The following is a 17,469-nucleotide window of genomic DNA, read 5'->3' on the forward strand; positions in this document are numbered from 1 at the left end:
ACAGACCTTTCCTCTCATCTTAGAAGGTTGTCTCGGGCTGGAAAATTGTTTCACCCCATCCTTTTGTGGCTTCTGCTGCCCCAGAATGTATTTTGAGACATTATTTTAAAGATATTTGAAGGGGAATCTGGAAAAGCTCAGTTGAGTCCCTGCCTTTTTCCTCCTCCATCTTGGCTCCACACCTCTGGGATTACCTCACAATACCACATTGTCCTCAATGCATAGCACTGTAACAAGACCCTAACTCCCTCCAAATTAACCTGAGTATTCTTGCCTCACTTACACTACCACCACACACACACACACACACACACACACACAAATTCATCAAATATGATAAGGAAATATAAACTTTTTTCCCTCTGAATACTTCCTATCATCCATGTATATATTTTTTCATCCATGTATAATTAAAGAAGAGGAACAGTGCCTGAGTCCTAGAATTTGTAGTTATGTAGACTTCATGAGACATGACCCAATGGAAATAAATGGTAGGCATACCATTGTGCAGTAGAAAGTGCAGACCACTCCTGTGACAATGATTGCACCCCACAGGTCAAATCCTGTGACTGAAGAAAAAAAGGGAAATACAAATTAATACCCATGAATTGTGTACTGGCTCTCAAGAACCACACCCCACATCCCAAATTTCTTTAAGATTCTCTTTTTTCCATTAAGATTTCACAAAACAAACATATTTGCAGTTCAAATAGGGCTGCTTAAGGAGGGAGAGGACCTGGTTTCATATCCTGGCTCTGCAACTAGTCTTTGTGCATCTGAGAAGGCTCCTCCCAGATCTTCCATTTGAGATGGAAACCCAGAGTAACCACCTCATTCATCCTTTCACACCTGGCTGCTCCCCTGGATTTCACCATTATCTCTAGAAACACATCTTCCTGCACAATCACATCAACTCTGAAAATCACATCTCAATACTCCTTTGGCCCTGGGGCCACTCCCTCCATTTGGAAAAGCTTATTCAAAATTAACCCCATGTAGGACTATTAAATGTGCAAAAACTTACCTTGATTCAAAGCAAGAGCTGGAGCATAAATAACAATCCCAGTATATAGAATCTAGAAAAGTCAAGCCAGAATGTGGAATATGGACATGGAATTCTTAAATATATAAAACCGTTTTATTACAGTCTTCTTAGTATTCAAATATACCACTCCCCATCTTCCTATGGTTGCATTTATATTTGGGGTATAGAGTGAAGGAAGAGCTTCTCATTCAAACCCCTAATTCCCTATTATAGGTCACTAAGTTTCATTTCTCAGGAACAAGTGGGTTCACTAACCCACTCATTCATTTGTATGTTTTGTTGATTTGATATTTAATCAAAACCCAAGATAAATTTATACACATAGTCATCTCCAAGTCACACTCTTACTTTATTCTTCTCCCACAAGAATTCAGACTGGCAACCCAGGCTCTGATTGGTAAGCTTTCATCTTATCTTGATTAAACCCAGGACAATCATGCTACTTCCCAGCCAATTTCAAACAATTTTAACTGGAGTGTACCCTTCACATTGTCCTGTCCTTCCAACTCTAGCCTCTCATACAGATTGTCTTCCATTATTAGAAGGTAAGTTTCCTGAAGTCAGCGGCCACTTTTGCTTGCTTGTAGCAAGCAGTTGCAGAGGGGCAGACTTTGCCAAAGGTGAAATGTCCCCCAGTTGGAGCTGTCCAGCTGTGGAATAGACCACCTTGTATCCCCAGCACTTAACACAGGTCTGGAACATTGTAAATGCTTTCCTGAAATTCATTCATCAGTGGCAATTGATCAACAAATTATGGTTCCAATAAGAATGTTTTCTGAAGGTTGTTTAAGAATATCTATGGTCAGTGCCCTGCAATGAGAGGCCGCTTTTCTCCATTCTTTTTTCTTTTCATTTTTCATTTAAACATCCCATAAATCCACTCAGCTCCTTAAAACATCCCAGATGTTATGAACAGAACACTAAACTAAACCAAAATGTTTAGTTTCCCAAAACACTTTGAATGTGTGTGTGTGTGTGTGTGTGTGTGTGTGTGTGTGTGTGTAAAGGGACTGGAGAATTACTAACCGTTTGAAAGATGAAGAGGATTGTTCCACAGAGGCGAATGTGTTTGTTGAAACGAAGCTCTAAATACTTTAAAAATAATTTAAAAGGTAAAATGGTTAATATGCACGATCAATAGTTTCATGTAACAGTGTCCCACACTATCATTGCATTATAGATTGCTTTTTTTTCTTTTGCAAAATAGAATTTTATTTTCCCAAATATATGTAAAAACAAATTTTAACATCAATTTTTTTAAACTTTGTGTTTCAACTTCTCTTCCTCCCTCCATTCCCACTCCCCACCCACAAGAACTCAAGCAATTCAAAATAAGTTATACATGGGTAGTCATGAAAAATATTCCCACATTAGCTAGGTTGTGAGAGAAAACAGTCAAAAAATGCCAAAATTTCAGATTAAGGAACTGTCAAAGAGGAAAAAAATTTTAAATGTATTTCCATCTGTTTTCAGATACTATCAGTTCTTTCTCTGTAGATGGGTTGCAATTTTCATAAGTCCTTCAGAGTTATGTTAGATCATTGCCTTGCTGAAAACAACCACATACTTCCCAGCAGATCATCTTACACTATTGCTATTATTTTGTATACAGTACATTTCATTCTGCTTTAGTTCATGTAGGTCTTTCCAGGTTTTTCTGATAGTATCCTGTTCATCATAACCTGTATATAGTACCTTAAACTTGACAGAGAATTTTCTTCATAATAGCCCAGGAAACTAGGTACCATATGTTTTGCCATTATAATCAATCATCATAACTATTTCCCTCCATTCTATTCCCTTCCCATATTTACTCTGTTTTCTATCTTCTTTTTACCTGTTCTTCCTCAAAAGTGTTTTCCTTTTGACTATCCTCTCCCCCACTCTGCACTCCCTTTTTTCACCCTTCCTTCCTTATCGTCTTCCCCTCCTACTTTCCTGTAGGATTAAATAGATTACTCCTCCCAATTGGGTATGAATGTTATTCCCTCCATGAGCCCACTCTGAGGAGGTTAAGGTCTTTGAGCTAATTCTGAGCTGTGATGATTTCTAACAAGAATGGACCTCAAAGATCATATCTGACCTCAAAGTTTTTCTGATAGTAAGTGGCAAAGGCAGAATTTGAACCCAGGTCCTCAGACTCCAAGTCTACTGTCCTTTCGATTGGCACAGCTGCTTCCCTAGCTGACCAGTCATAACCAATGTGTGTGTATGTGAGTGTGTGTGTGTGGATGCGTGTGTATCACAGCTCTCTATCAGAAGATATCTATGGAAGGAAAGTACAGGATTTGGAATTGGGAACCTGGGTTCAAATTCCAGATCAGCTACTTTGTGTAGCACACACTACATGTATGATTTGGATCAAGCCACTTCTCTGGGCCTCAGCTACCTCCTCTGTAAAAGGTCAAGTCAGATAAATGATGCAAATGACCACCTCCATAGCTACAATTTTGTATTTGTCTTTTCTTTACCTGTGTAGGCAAATGCTAACTGAAGTGAAAGGAGGTTGTTTTTCAATCATTATAGTGAGAAACAAAAGCCAGCTTCTGTCACAGAAACATTGGGGGGGGGCACGCTAAAAGGATGCTAGCTGGTATTGTGGATAGGATGCTGAACTTGGAGTCAGAAAAACCTAACTTCAAACTCTATCTCAGACACTTGCTAGCTGTATAACCTTGGTCAAGTGACTTGACCTGTTTACTCATGTATAAAATGGGGGTGATGATAGTACCTATGTCCCAGGGTTGTTGTGAGAATCAAATGAGATAACTTTTGTAAGGTATGCAAACCTTCAAGCTCAATAGACAAGCTATTATTGTTATTGAAAGGCTTCTGTATCTTCAGGGGTGTTTATCTTAAAGAGCTCTTGCAAAGCAGAAACAGTGCAGAGCTTTCCTACATAATCATGGAATGTCATTAATACTGCAGTGTTGTTTTTTTCAAGAGGGAAAAAGTGAATGGCCAATTAATGATATAGGACAGTAATGGTCTTAACAACAAGAGATAGAGATAGAGATAGAGATAGAGATAGAGATAGAGATAGAGATAGAGATAGAGATAGAGATAGAGATAGAGTTAGGGACAGGGACAGGGACAGGGACAGAGATAGAGATAGAGATAGAGATAGAGATAGAGATAGAGATAGAGATAGAGATAGAGATAGAGATAGAGATAGAGATAGAGATAGAGATAGAGATAGAGATAGAGATAGAGATAGAGATAGAGGTAGAGGTAGAGGTAGAGATAGAGGTAGAGGTAGAGGTAGAGAAAGAGATGATGGAAATGGAGATGGAGATGGAGATAGAAATGGATATAGATAGATATATACTTTCCTAAGAAGGATTTTTCAGATTTTGTCTTCAGTTCCAACAAGTAAGGTTAGAAAAGCATCTACTTAATCATTTTTAGGATAAATTTTTAGGAAGACATTAAATCTAATGTAACAAATTTTGGTTATGGTAAAGATATTGGTTATTTGTTAATGTGCTTATTATATGGAATCTTAAATATCTCCTTGTGCTATCCAAATTGAGAATTTGTCAATCCCTGTGAAACAGGCCATGCCCTGTCAGCATTAAGTCTCTTTACCTGCAGGCCACAAAATGCTTGTGACAAAAAAAAAACCTCTGTAACAAAAGGGGAAAAAAAGCCTGCATATTTGAACTTCAATTTGTTATCTGATAAATTTCAAAGGTAGGGGCAGAGATCCTAGCTCATTAGAGAAAAGTAGGAAACAATTTTTTACATAGCAAGGAAATTGTTACTATGTGCCTTTCGCAAAGGTATTATGTGAATTTATGAATGATAATATTTTTCTTTTACAAATGCAGAATATTGGGCAATAGAAATTAAAGTGTTACCATTAGCTTTTATAAATCCACAGTTGATTTGATTTAAGCCAAAATCTGCCCTAAAGGAAATAACATGGTCTGAATGTGTGCTCTCCTATCAGGATTATTATGGCAAATTAGAATTTAACATTAAAAAGATTTGTTATTTGGTATTAAGAAATCCAGGAGCTGTGTGACCCAGTTTACTTTTCTGTAAAGGGGATGATAATAGAGCTTACCTCCCAGGATTGTTGTGAGGATCACATGACTATAAATTGCTTGCCATAGGGCAAATGTTACATAAATGATTTTCTGTGTAAAGTATAGAGCAAAAGTAGACACAACTAAATTAAGAACACCTGCTTGGTAATTAATTGGTTTTGTTTCAAGTTTTAAAAAAATCCTAATATTGTTTTAAGGTATTATATTTCTAAATTTTCTTATACTGTAAATTTGGTAAACAATTGCATTAGATATGGTTGAAAAGCAATTTCTCTTATAATCTCTATGTTGTTTGAAAAAAAACCTATACTGTTAAAAAAAGAATGAATGGGTTAGGAAGTTGGTCTGCTGACCCCATGTTCTGAAGTACTGTGAATAAGAACTAATACTGTTAACTAAGCTATTTGAAGTTATTGTTTTAATCAAATATTTTACATAGATTTTTACAGAGCCCTGATTCAAAAGGCTGTAACCCTCCTGAACCTATCTACCTGCACCAACTTGGTGTCAATATCTCCCTGGACATGGGGATGATATCTGGGTAGCTAGCACCTCACACAGCCCAGCTTCCCATGGAGCAGGGAGAAAATATATGGAGGGATTCCCCTCTGGGATGCAATTTGAACAATTAGACTAATTCGACCTTACAGATCTGAAAAAGAAAAGCAAGGTCTTTTATTATAACACTGCCTGGCTGTAATATCAGTTGGAATCCCAAGAATTTGGGCCATTAAACAGGACCACAAGTCCATTTTACAATTGGATTTACCTTGAAGGCACAAGGGAAAATTCACAGAGATCCCATACATACTAGCTTGGTTGGCCTTAAGTTTGAACTCAGAATTAAGCAGTTATAGGAGACAGACCTCTGCCCTCTTTTCCCTTAGCTATTCAAAGACAAAGTGGGGAAATGTAGTGGCAGTCTAGTAGGCCTGGGTCCAGTTAAGGATACTCTGACCCTGAGGAGGACACTCTGACTGTGGAGAAATATGGTCGATCAACTTGCTGGGATCAGTTAGAGATTACTCTTTCCTTGGAAAAGCAAAGAAGTTAATTAACCAGATAGTGGTTAGTCAAACAGATAACAAAACAGACATGTCAAGGACACCCAGAGAGTTGGGTGCCTTGAAATTTATAGCATAAGCCTAATTGGGAGCCAGTTGTGTTTGCCATGTCATCAGGACCAGGTAATGACAACAATCTCAAGTTAGGAAAGTGGTCTATTTACTATTTAAGGTATCCCACTCCCCAGTAGTTAGCATCCTCATTCCCAAAAAAGCTATAACTTTTCAGTCCTAAGTCTCTCCCCCCACCACCTTCTCTCCTCTATAAAATTATCACTTTCCCCTTTGTTTGGGGACTTGAAGTTTAAACTTCTCCCAGTCATACCTCTGTGGGTCAGATAATGAAAACTTTTATTTAAATTTTGATTGGATCATGTGTGTAAGTAATTCTTTGATAGAGGGATATTTTCAGATCCAGTTTTGAGGTGTCAGAGGTGATGTCATGACTTGCAGTGAATTGGCTTTAAGTGAGGAATGGCTGTGCAATGTCACCAGCCTCACTCTCTCCTCCACAGACATCTGGGCCCAGTGGCAAGGTATACATCCGGATTGGAGATGGCCCAGGATGTTTGAGGCAATTGGGTTAAGTGACTTGCTCAGGGTCACACAGCTAATATTTTAATTAGCCAATAAGCATTTACTGAGGTCTACAATGAGCCAGGCTTTGGACTAACTTCTGCAGATACAAAGGCAAACAGCCCCGACTCTCAAACAGCTCACAGTCCAATGGAAGAGCTCACAGTCAGAGGGAAGGCTGGACACCCCTCCCCCCAACCACAGCCCCATCTTCCTGACTCCATAGCTATCCACTGAGCCACACTACCTTTAGGTAGCTATAAGGTAAGGGTTATTTTTCTTACTGTTCTTTTCACATATGGGGAAAGGAGAAGCCAGAAAGGTGTTTTATGTAGGGACAGCTTCACAGGGAGGACACAGATGGTGACATTGAGATGGGTACTAGGGCTTCATTGTCTTGTGGAAACCAAAATGAAAAAATTTAGGTCAAAGCCCACCTCTCTTCACTCTTGGCCCAGGTCACAATCCCTTCTCCCTCAATTGGGATAGTAATTTTATTTTCACAGTCCACTCTAACTGTGATTTAGAGTTTGTTGTCTCTGGAGCAAAGGTTCACATTTCAGGGGCAGAGGGTTTGTATGGCTGCTTAAAACAATCAAAGCAACCCACTTCCCTCTGAGCCAACAGGATTGAGGACAAATAACTAACCAAGGTCCTTCTGCCTTTTTGGTGCTCCACTCCCCAAGAAATGGTGGAGAAGCAAAGGAGATGGCTTTTGATATATGGGAAGGCAGCACAGGGAACATAAAAAAGTTCTTGATTTGGAATGACACTGTGGCACTTACTACTTGTGTGACCTTGGGCAAGTCACTCTTCTAGGCCAGAGTTGTCTCCTGTGCATTAAAAAGGATTGGCCTACATGACCTCTATCAGCCCTTCCAGCTCTAAATTAAAACCTCAGTGTAATGAGCTTTCTGCCACATATTTATTAAGCACAGAAAGGAAGGGCAGTGTGCAGAGATGTCTCCTTACCTCGTAGGTGCTGGCAATGCCCAGCTTGTAAAAGACTGGGAGGAAAACCTCTGCAGTGATGAGGACCACTAAGACTTGGCTGATAGCGTACATACTGAATATGGCCCCGAAGCGATAGACCTCAGAGGGTGTCCCCAGAACGGTGATGGCCGAAATGAAGCTGGCTGTGAGAGACAGCGCCACTGGCATCGCCGTCATCTGCCGGTCTCCCACCATGAATTCCTTCGGGGTCTGCCGGCCACCTCTGGAGAAGGCATAGTAAATGCCAATGGCTGCTGAGATGAACAGCATACCGGCGAACACCAAATAGTCCCACACCCCGAAGGTCCCAGTTTCCTGATGGATGCTCATGGCTACTCTGCGCAAACTTTCTTCTCTGCAAACAGGTAGAGCCCGTGTCCTGGGCACTGCTTTGCTCCGGAGATTTCGTCTGTCCGGGCCAGGCAGGGCTGGCGTCCTGAGCGCCCGTCTGTTGGTCTCTGTTAGCCCAGCTCCTCCAGGTGTTGTCTAAGGAGGCTCAAGTTACTGGAGCGTGGTGCCTCTGCCCTCCTCTGAACCCAGGCTGGACTATGAGGGTAGTGCTAGGGGTGTGAAGATTGCTTCTGAGACGCCTTCTGAATCAAGGAAGGGAGCTGTCCACTCAGGAGGTGGAAGGAGATCGGGTCTGGGAAGAACCGTCTGAGCGCTCCGCTAAGGCTGGGTAGCCTACTTACCTGCTTGCTGCATTGAGGATTGAGGAGGCTTGAAGCCGGGTATTTGGGCTGGTGCTCACTGTGAGGAGACCTGCGTCCTTGAACTTTCCGTAACTAACCAGAAGGAAATGAAAGTTTTGACCACTAGATTGGAGAAGTAGGAGGCAAATTCGGACGAGAGGGAAAGAATGTAGGTCCAAGTTTTATGTCTTACCTATGCGACTACCTACATTCTGGGAATAGAATCCCCAGTCCCCCCTCCCTATCCCTTCCCCCGGGCCTTATTAAGTTCCCAACTGTCTGGCTTTGATCCAAAGGTCAAAATAATGTGTGTAATTGGATTAGGATCTGAGTAGTTCCAACATTATTTAATTTACACGGAATTGGCTTACACACTTGCCAACAACTCATCTAATAACGAGTGAGGTGAGATCCTATTAAGACAAATTATGTTGCTGTCTTGGGGAGGGGGGAAGGAAGGGGAAGGAGGGAGAAAATTTTTAAACTAGAAATCTTATAAAAACAAATGTTGAAAACTATCCTTACATGTAACTGGAAAATAAAAAACTTTTATAATTTAAAAAAGGCAAATTATGATGAATACATTCATCAAATAATGACCAAGCATCTAGTCTGTGCCCAGGCTAGAGCTGAACCCACTTCCTCCTCTCTTGGAATCTCTGATTTCTTCAAAAACTCTATTGAATCTCCATCTCCTTCATGAAATCTTATCTGAGTTCCCCTCCTCCCCCAAGCTTCCAGTTCACTTGCTCCCAAAACTAACTTGTATTCATTTTGTAAATATTATGTATATATTTCTATATGTATATCTCCCCTGTTCAAATATAAATTCCTTCAGGGCAGGGACAAATTAACTTTTGGGGGCAGGGGTGTTTTCAGTACTTAGGTACACTTTTCAGGTGTCTAGAGAATGGTGAATTATTTTGCAGGGCAATGAGTGTTAAGTGACTTGTCCAGGGTCACACAGATAGTAAATGTCAAGTGTCTGAGGCTGAATTTGAACTCAGGTCCTCCTGAATCCAGGGTAGGTGGTATCTCCAATGTACCACCTAGCTGCCCAAGAAAGGTGAATTCTTTTTTTTTTTTTTTGCAGGGCAATTAGGGTTAAGTGACTTCCTCAGGGTGCCACAGCTAGTAAGTGTCAAGTGTCTGAGGCTGGATTTGAACTCAGGTCCTCCTGAATCCAGGGCCAGTGCTTCATCCAATGCACCACTTAGCTGCCCCATAAGGTGAATTCTTAATAGAAGCCTATTGGTTCGTCTGACTTCTACTGTTGGGATGGCAACCACAAATGACAGGTGTTTCCCTGCCCACAGGTCAGTTGCTGGGACCTGGAGGAAGAGACTAAAGGTTGCATTTGCTGACACCGATTTTTAAAACTAATGCCAAATGGATCAATGAAGAACCTAAGGATAAATATGAAGGGGCTGACAAATAATAAATCCTTGGTGGACTGATTGACAAAGATGAATAATACACAGATATGAGAAAACCTGCAAAGTAAAAAAACAAAGTTATAACTAGGACTACCCTATGGTAGTGGGGTAGTGCATTGGACAGAATACTGAAGTCAGGAAGACTTGAAATTTGCCTCAGAAACTAATGCACTGTTGGAGGAGTTTTGAACTGATCTGAGCATTCTGGAGAGCAATTTGGAACTGTGGGCTATGGGACTGTGCATACCCTTTAGCCCAGTAATACCACCACTAAGTCTGTATCCCAAAGAGATCATAAAAAAGGGGAAAGGACCCACATGTACAAAAATATTTATAGCATCTCTCTTAGTGCTAGCAAAGAATTGGAAATTGAGGGAATGCCCATCAATTGGGGAATGGCTGGACAAGTTGTGGTATATTAATGTAATTGGCATACCATTGTGCTATAAGGAATGATGAGCAAGCAGATTTCAGTAAAAGCAGAACCAGGAGAACATTGTTCACAGTAACAGCACCATTGTGTGATGATCAACTGGAATCAACTTGGCTCTTTTCAGTCATATAATGATCCAAGACATTCCAAAGAACTCATGATGGAAAATGTTCTCCACATCCAGAAAAAAGAACTGTGAATTCTGAATGCAGATTGAATCATACTGTTTCTACTTTTTGCTTGTTTTTTTTCTTTTTTGAGGTTTTTCCTTTGTGTTCTGATTCTTCTTTCACAACATGACTAATGCAGAAAGGTGTTTAATGCGCTTGTACATATATAACCTGTATCAGATTGCTTTCTGTTGTGGGGAGGGGGGAAGGAATGGAGGGAGGGAGAAAAATTTGGAACTAAAAGTCTTATGAAAACAAATGTTGGAAAATATCTTGGGCAGCTAGGTGGCCCAGTGGATAGAGCACATGCCCTGGAGTCAGGAGTACCTGAGTTCAAATCCGGCCTCAGACACTTAACACTTACTAGCTGTGTGACCCTGGGCAAGTCACTTAACCCCAGTTGCCTCACTAAAAAAGAAAAAAAAGAAAAATATCTTTACATGTAACTGGAAATAATAAAATACTTTTATTATAAAAAAATTTTGCCCCCAAATTTTCTGGATATGTAATCCTGGGCAAGTCATTTAACCTCCCTTTGTCTTGGTTTTCTCAACTGCACAATGGGGATAACAATAGCATCTACCTCCTTGTGAAGAGCAAATAAGATATTTTTAAAGCACTTAGTACAGTCTAAACCATAGTAGGCACTTAATAAAGGCTTGTTTCCTATACCCACCCACAATTATGTAAAATACTCATTGATATTTGAATTGCATAAGGACTGAATGACCATGTCAGTAATACTGTAGAAGACATAAGATCATAGATTTTGAGTCATAAGAGACCTTATAGATCATCTAGTCCTACCCATATTACAGAAGGAGAAATAGAGGCTCAGAAAGGTTAAGCCAATTGCCCAAGAGCCCTGAGGGTCAGAGCAGGCATTTGAGCTGATGTTTCTGATTCCAAGTCCATCATTCTTCCTTCTATTCTATGCCTCCTTCCTTAGTATTCTTGGTAGTCAGTCAATAAACATTTAGTAAGCACCTACTATGTGCCAGGCACTGTGCTAAATGCTAGGTCAGGTACACGTGTGGTTTGGAAAACACATGAGTAAATGGCATTTCATGGTGGTTGGAACTAATTTCTTTAGAATCCTCTTTACTTCTGCTGGTCAAGACTGGTCTCTCAACTATCATTGACATCATAAACCAGGATGTGGTCTTCTGCACTGGAAATCACCATGTTGTGATCGAGATCCTTAGTTTGAAGAAGTCAGATATAGATTGGGAAGTGTGAGTTAAGGATAGAATGGGAAGGGCTTGGAGTGGAAAGTGGTATGATGTGCTTATAACTGTATTCCATTAGTTTATACCCTACAGCTCTCATCTCTAAAACTGCCTCTGAGGCTTCTACCTCCTCTGATGTTTTTTCTCTGGATGAGATCGATTTCCTCTGGTATTTACTGGTAGATTTCTGGTTATTTTGATACATTGATGGATCTATAATCTCACAATGGGGTTACTCCCTCCAGTGATGCAGACCCAAACATGTCTGCCCATCCTGAGGGACACATTCATATCCCCAAATCGTTCATGGAATAACTAACCAAACTACCTAGAGAATGTGTGTCTACATCCCTTTACACTTGGGGAATACCTATAGAGCTCAAGAGCTCTCCTCAAGTTATGTTCCCACTCCTGGTGGATGACCCAATCATCTTTTTTTTTCTTTCATGATTCCCCCCACCCCTCACTTTTTCCACTGATACCTTCCTGTAACCACTTCCCTGACATCATTCCTTGGTAATACATCAATGCCTGCTCACACCCACCATTGTTCTTTAGTCAATCCACAACCGTATTTCTTTGGGGACTGTGGTAATCCTTAATTCACCCAACACGTTTGTGACTGTATAAAAAGATATAGGATTTTTGGGGGCAGCTAGGTGGTGCAGTGGATAAAGCACCAGCCCTGGATTCAGGAGTTCCTGAGTTCAAATCCGGCCTCAGACACTTGACACTTGCTAGCTGTGTGACCCTGGGCAAGTCACTTAACCCCCATTGCCCCGAAAAAATATAATAATAATAATAAAATTTAATTTAATTTAAATTTTTTTTAAAGATATAGGATTTTTATCATTAAGGGTACAATTCTCCTTTTGTAAAAATAACATGTTTCTGTGTGGTTGAAGACTGGTAAATCACTGGTTTGCTAGCGGAAGCAACAAATGTCTCCTTGGGGAAAAAATACATTAAATTAATCACATGAAACATTTAATTCTAAGGAGAGCAGAGTGAGAGAGATATAATGTTCTAAAGCTTTTCATAATTTCTATAGCATTGTGTTCATTTCTATGGATGAATCCTGCTTTGGCTCCCATGTTTTCAGACTGGCAGGTGAACAAAGGTTTCCCAGAAATTTGAAGTCAGTCATATGAAGAACCAATATAAAGTCTGAGTCCTGGTTTCATTCTAGTCCTAACTCTCCTCTTGAATTTCTTCCTATATGACAGTGGCATTCCAAGAAAATCCTCCATAATGAGAGACAATTATTTCTATTAGGAAGATTAGGTTGAATACTGTCTTACACCAAGGATAATGTAGATGAAAATCCACATTCCATCTTCTATCTCAGTGTCTTTGCACTGGCTATTCCCCATGACCCAGAATCTACTCTCTCCTCACAGAAGATTTTATGTCTCCTTCCAAAACTCAGCTCAAACACTCCCTCCTACATGAGTTCTTTTCTGATCCCTCCAGCTAAGTGCACCTGTTGTTAAAGCTCAGTATTGATCATACCTGGCAACTAAGGAAGAGATATTTCTGCTTTCTCTTTTAAATTATATTATTTTATTCTGAACTTAAACAATAAAAGCATTATGCACAGTAGAATACAACAAAAGAGGATTCTATAGGAAACTGTTTCTACATTTCATGTCACTTTCTTTTTCTAAAAAATACGTAACGATTTCTGCATGCTACTTTCAAAGCTGTCCTTTTTGTCTGTTCTCTTCTGTGGTGTTTTTAAAGTATTAAAATGGCCCTCTTTTTTGGCATTACTATTGCTAATTACCACCCTTTCTGACTCCTCTCCCCACCTCCATAACATATAAATATAGTATAGCAAAATGAGTCCACACCATGACCATGTCCACAAATGTGTATTTCTGCACCTCATGCCACCACTTCTCCCTCATGAGGTTGGTAATATGCTTCATCATAGGCCCTCCAGGGACATAGTTGGTCATTGTTTAAATCAAGTCTTTCAAAGTTATCTTTTTTAAAATGTTATTATCCTTTGTGGTTATCCTATGGATCACAGTTATCCCTTCCCCATGGTGGGGTGGGGGTGGGAGTGCTAAGGGAACAGCACCCTTGTGATCTGTAAAATCCTTGTAAAATTTTTTGGTCCTCTATACCAAAGGAAGAAATCTGAATTATTATGGTATTAAAAGATAAAATATTGATATTATACAATACCATACACATATTTTGTGCATTTTTGAGTTTTTTTAACTTTTTCTGTGTCATCTGCTGGCCTTTGTGTGTCATCTGTGGTTTCCACACAACTCCCCAAAAATTCAAATTTGATTTCTTATGACAACCAGTGATATATTGAAACAGTGATAGAGAAAGACACAATGTGTAAAGGGTAACTGTCCTTCAATTTGTACTATTCTGAGTTAATAATTATATGGAGACAATGGTTATTGGTTCTCCAGTCCATTGGAAATCTGCAATGAAGATTCAAATAAGGTGACCACTTCACAGATTTGTTATTTCCACCAGTAGGGACCTAACTGTAGTTGACCCTTAAAGTTGTGTTGATTGATTGGTTGGTTCATTGAAGTCAGGCTGTTTAGTTCCTTTATCTTCCACCACATTAAGTTTCTGGCTTAAAACTCATTTCTCCTAAAAGAAAAGTTAACAGTGATTATTTCTAAGATGGATGGCTCCACCAGCCTAGATTCTCCCTTCCCTACAGCAGATCACTACCCTTCTCTGCCTCGGTAGGTGGTCTTCATGAATTACAGTAGCGTGCAAAAATCTCCTCTTGGTGACTAAGTTTCTGGTGTGAAGCTCTCTGAATTTACCTAAGCAAATTCCCAATGAAAGAAAAAAACAAATCCCTAGACCCATACTTGAAGCCATTCCAGCTTAGTCGACCCACCAGAGTTTGGCTCCATTAGCCTTTGAGGACCCAGAATTAACTCCCTACCATGACGAGGCATTAAAAATGAAGTTTATTTTTGAAGATTTTCCCTTTTGTTCTGATTCTTCTTTCACAACATGACTAATGAAGAAATATGTTTAATGTGATTGTACATAAATAACCTATATCATATTGCTTTCTGTCTTGGGGAGGCCCCGGGGAGGGAAGGAAGGGAGAAAAATCTGGAACTAAAAATCTTATGAAAACAAATGTTGAAAACTATCTTTACATATAACTAGAAAATAATAAAATACTTTTATGATTTAAAAAATGAAGTGTAATAAAGGAATGGAATAAGGGGAAGGGGAAGAAGATGTATTCATACACAACTAAACACTTTTGATGCTCTTTTAAAAACAAAAAATTTCCTTAAATTGTTTTCCTATTATAAGGAGAGTACAATACGGATCAGACATATATCATTAAACCATACTGCATCAGAAGTGATGCAATCAATGGCTATTTACAAGATCATAGTGACAGAAGGGACCTCAGAACCTATGTGGTCCAAACTCTTCATTTTATAGATGAGGAAAACGAGGCCCCTAGAAGTTAAGTGACTTGCCCAGGGTCACACAAACAATAACAGAGCCTGTCACAGAGGTGCTTTCAGAGGTAGGATCTGAACCCAAATCAAAGGATTTCAAGTCAAAGGGCTCCAGAGCCATTATTTTTGCCACTGTCACATGCTGCCTGCTTACAGCAACCTTTCACCTTAAGTCAGATCCAGTTCTTTTTTTTTAATCTTACTATGTGCCACACCTTAATTTTCAATAAAATTTCAAGCATCTGGATAGTCGCAAAGATTTTATTCCGACAAATTGTCCAAAGACAAAAAAGAGGAGCATCCCATTTGTACCTGTATCCTCAAATGAGATATATACTGTGGACATATTCCTTGTCAGCACTAAAGCAGGAAATCATGTTAGAAAAATGCCAAAGCACCATGGACGCTAAAGATGAAGAGGTCCAAGAGGTACTCAATTACTCTTTTCCTTTAAGATTACCTCCCTTAATGTATGTATTCCTATACACACATACATATATGATGATGGTGGTATTAATATTGCTGGTGATGATGGTGATGGTGGGGGTGGTTAACATTGTGGTAAAAATTATTTGTGGTAAAGATTAATATCGCAGTTTTAGCTGAATCATTTGGGAGGGGCCACACCTGGCAAAACTCTCCGTAGGCACCTTTTTTTTTTTTTTTTAGTGAGGCTACTGGGGTTAAGTGACTTGCCCAGGGTCACACAGCTAGTAAGTGTTAAGTGTCTGAGGCCGGATTTGAACTCAGGTACTCCTGACTCCAGGGCCTGTGCTTTATCCACTGTGCCACCTAGCTGCCCCCATAGGCAGCTATTAAAGGACCTCCCCTTTGGGGGGAGGGGAGATTGATCCCTGAAGGGAGGCAGGCTGCTTCCGGAAGGGTAGGCGTCTTCCAGAATTTGGTCTTTTCAGTCTTGGCCCTTGTGCTGGTGGCATGTTAGCTCTCTCTGTCTGGCGATTCCCCTTGTAGTGGCACGTGTTCATTCTGTCTCTGCTGGCTGCTGTTTGGTGACTTAATTATGGAAAACCCTAAATTCCTTTGAACTAGCTTAATTGGAAAAGGTCTGTGCAGTGAATAGGTTAAGCTTAGATTTAAGAATATTTATCTGTATTTCTATTTTCCTATTTCCTTATCTTTGATTTTTATTAGTTTCACCTTTATTGTTTAATTAATTCCCAAGTAATAAAATCTGATCCTTTTGTAAACTAAAGCTTAGGGGCTCCTTTCTTATTGGCCTGGGAGAATTATCTTAAAAGGGGCAGTTCAGAGTGAAGGGAGAACCTAAACGGTCCCTCATATTTCCAGGACCCCAATATTAAGGTGTCACCCAAATAACGCTCCGTATATCAAATTTTGGCCCTCACAACATTTATACAGTACCTGCTCTATGCCAGGCATTGTGCTAAATGGTTTATAAGTATTATCTCATTTGATCCTGACAACAAGTAGGTGCAATATTATATTAGCTCAGATGGGATTAGGATAGAACACTATTGTGCTCTAAGAAATGATGAGCAAGATGCTATCAGAAAAGCCTGGAGAGACGTGCATGAGCTGATGCAAAGTGAAATGCACTGTATACAAAATAACAGCAATATTGTAAGATGATCAAAGATTTAAAACCTGTAAAAAATTGTACTGCCCTGAGGGATAACCATATACATCAGTGAAAACATAAGATGCGTTTTTCCTAACAAGTGTATGCAAAATTTATGAATAGGCCCCCTGGATTGTGCTTGAGGATTAGTCAAAATAAATCAATAAATAAGCATTTATTAAGTGCTTATTATGTGTCAGGCACTATGTCAGATTCTTGGGATAGAAGGACAAAGCAAAAACTTTCTCTGGCTTTAAGAAACTTATAGTCTAATAGAGGAGACAATGCATGCATAAAGGCAAATTTATAGAGGTAATTTTAAAGGAGAGGATGCTAGCAGTGAAGTGGACTGGGAAAGGCCCCCTACAGAAGGTATGGCGTCTTGAAGGAAGTTGGGTATTATAAGAGGCAGAGAGGAATGAGAGGATTCCAAGCATGAAAAACTACCCCATGTGAGGAAAGGCAATTAATCAAAATGGACAGATGACATCGGGTGCATTAAGGGGAATGATGTGTGAGACAATTGTAAAGATAGAATTGGATACAATTGTGAAGAGTTTATATTTGAACCTAGAAGTAATAGGGAGCCTTTGGGGATTATTGAGTAGGGGAGTGATGTGATCAGACCTAGACTTTGAGGAAAACCACTTTGGCAGCTGTATGGAGGACAGACGGGTGGGAAGAGCCTTAAGGGAGGTAGATCAAC

At 39.8% G+C, this 17,469-nt stretch overlaps 1 protein-coding gene across 1 annotated transcript in view; it reads right to left on the reverse strand.

Moving 5' to 3' along the window:
• Nucleotides 1–8,060, reverse strand: part of LOC122729041 (sodium-coupled monocarboxylate transporter 1-like) — a 34,708-nt gene extending 26,648 nt beyond the window's left edge. The window contains exons 1-4 of the mRNA XM_043967708.1: nucleotides 7,710–8,060; nucleotides 2,072–2,137; nucleotides 1,025–1,076; nucleotides 502–569 (exon numbers count right to left, since the gene is read on the reverse strand). Of these exons, the coding sequence (XP_043823643.1) occupies nucleotides 502–569; nucleotides 1,025–1,076; nucleotides 2,072–2,137; nucleotides 7,710–8,060 (537 nt within the window). The remainder of the gene's footprint in view (nucleotides 1–501; nucleotides 570–1,024; nucleotides 1,077–2,071; nucleotides 2,138–7,709) is intronic.
• Nucleotides 8,061–17,469: the final 9,409 nt, after the last annotated feature.

The sequence above is a fragment of the Dromiciops gliroides genome, chromosome 5, assembly GCF_019393635.1.
Source record: "Dromiciops gliroides isolate mDroGli1 chromosome 5, mDroGli1.pri, whole genome shotgun sequence".
Lineage (NCBI taxonomy): Eukaryota > Metazoa > Chordata > Mammalia > Microbiotheria > Microbiotheriidae > Dromiciops > Dromiciops gliroides.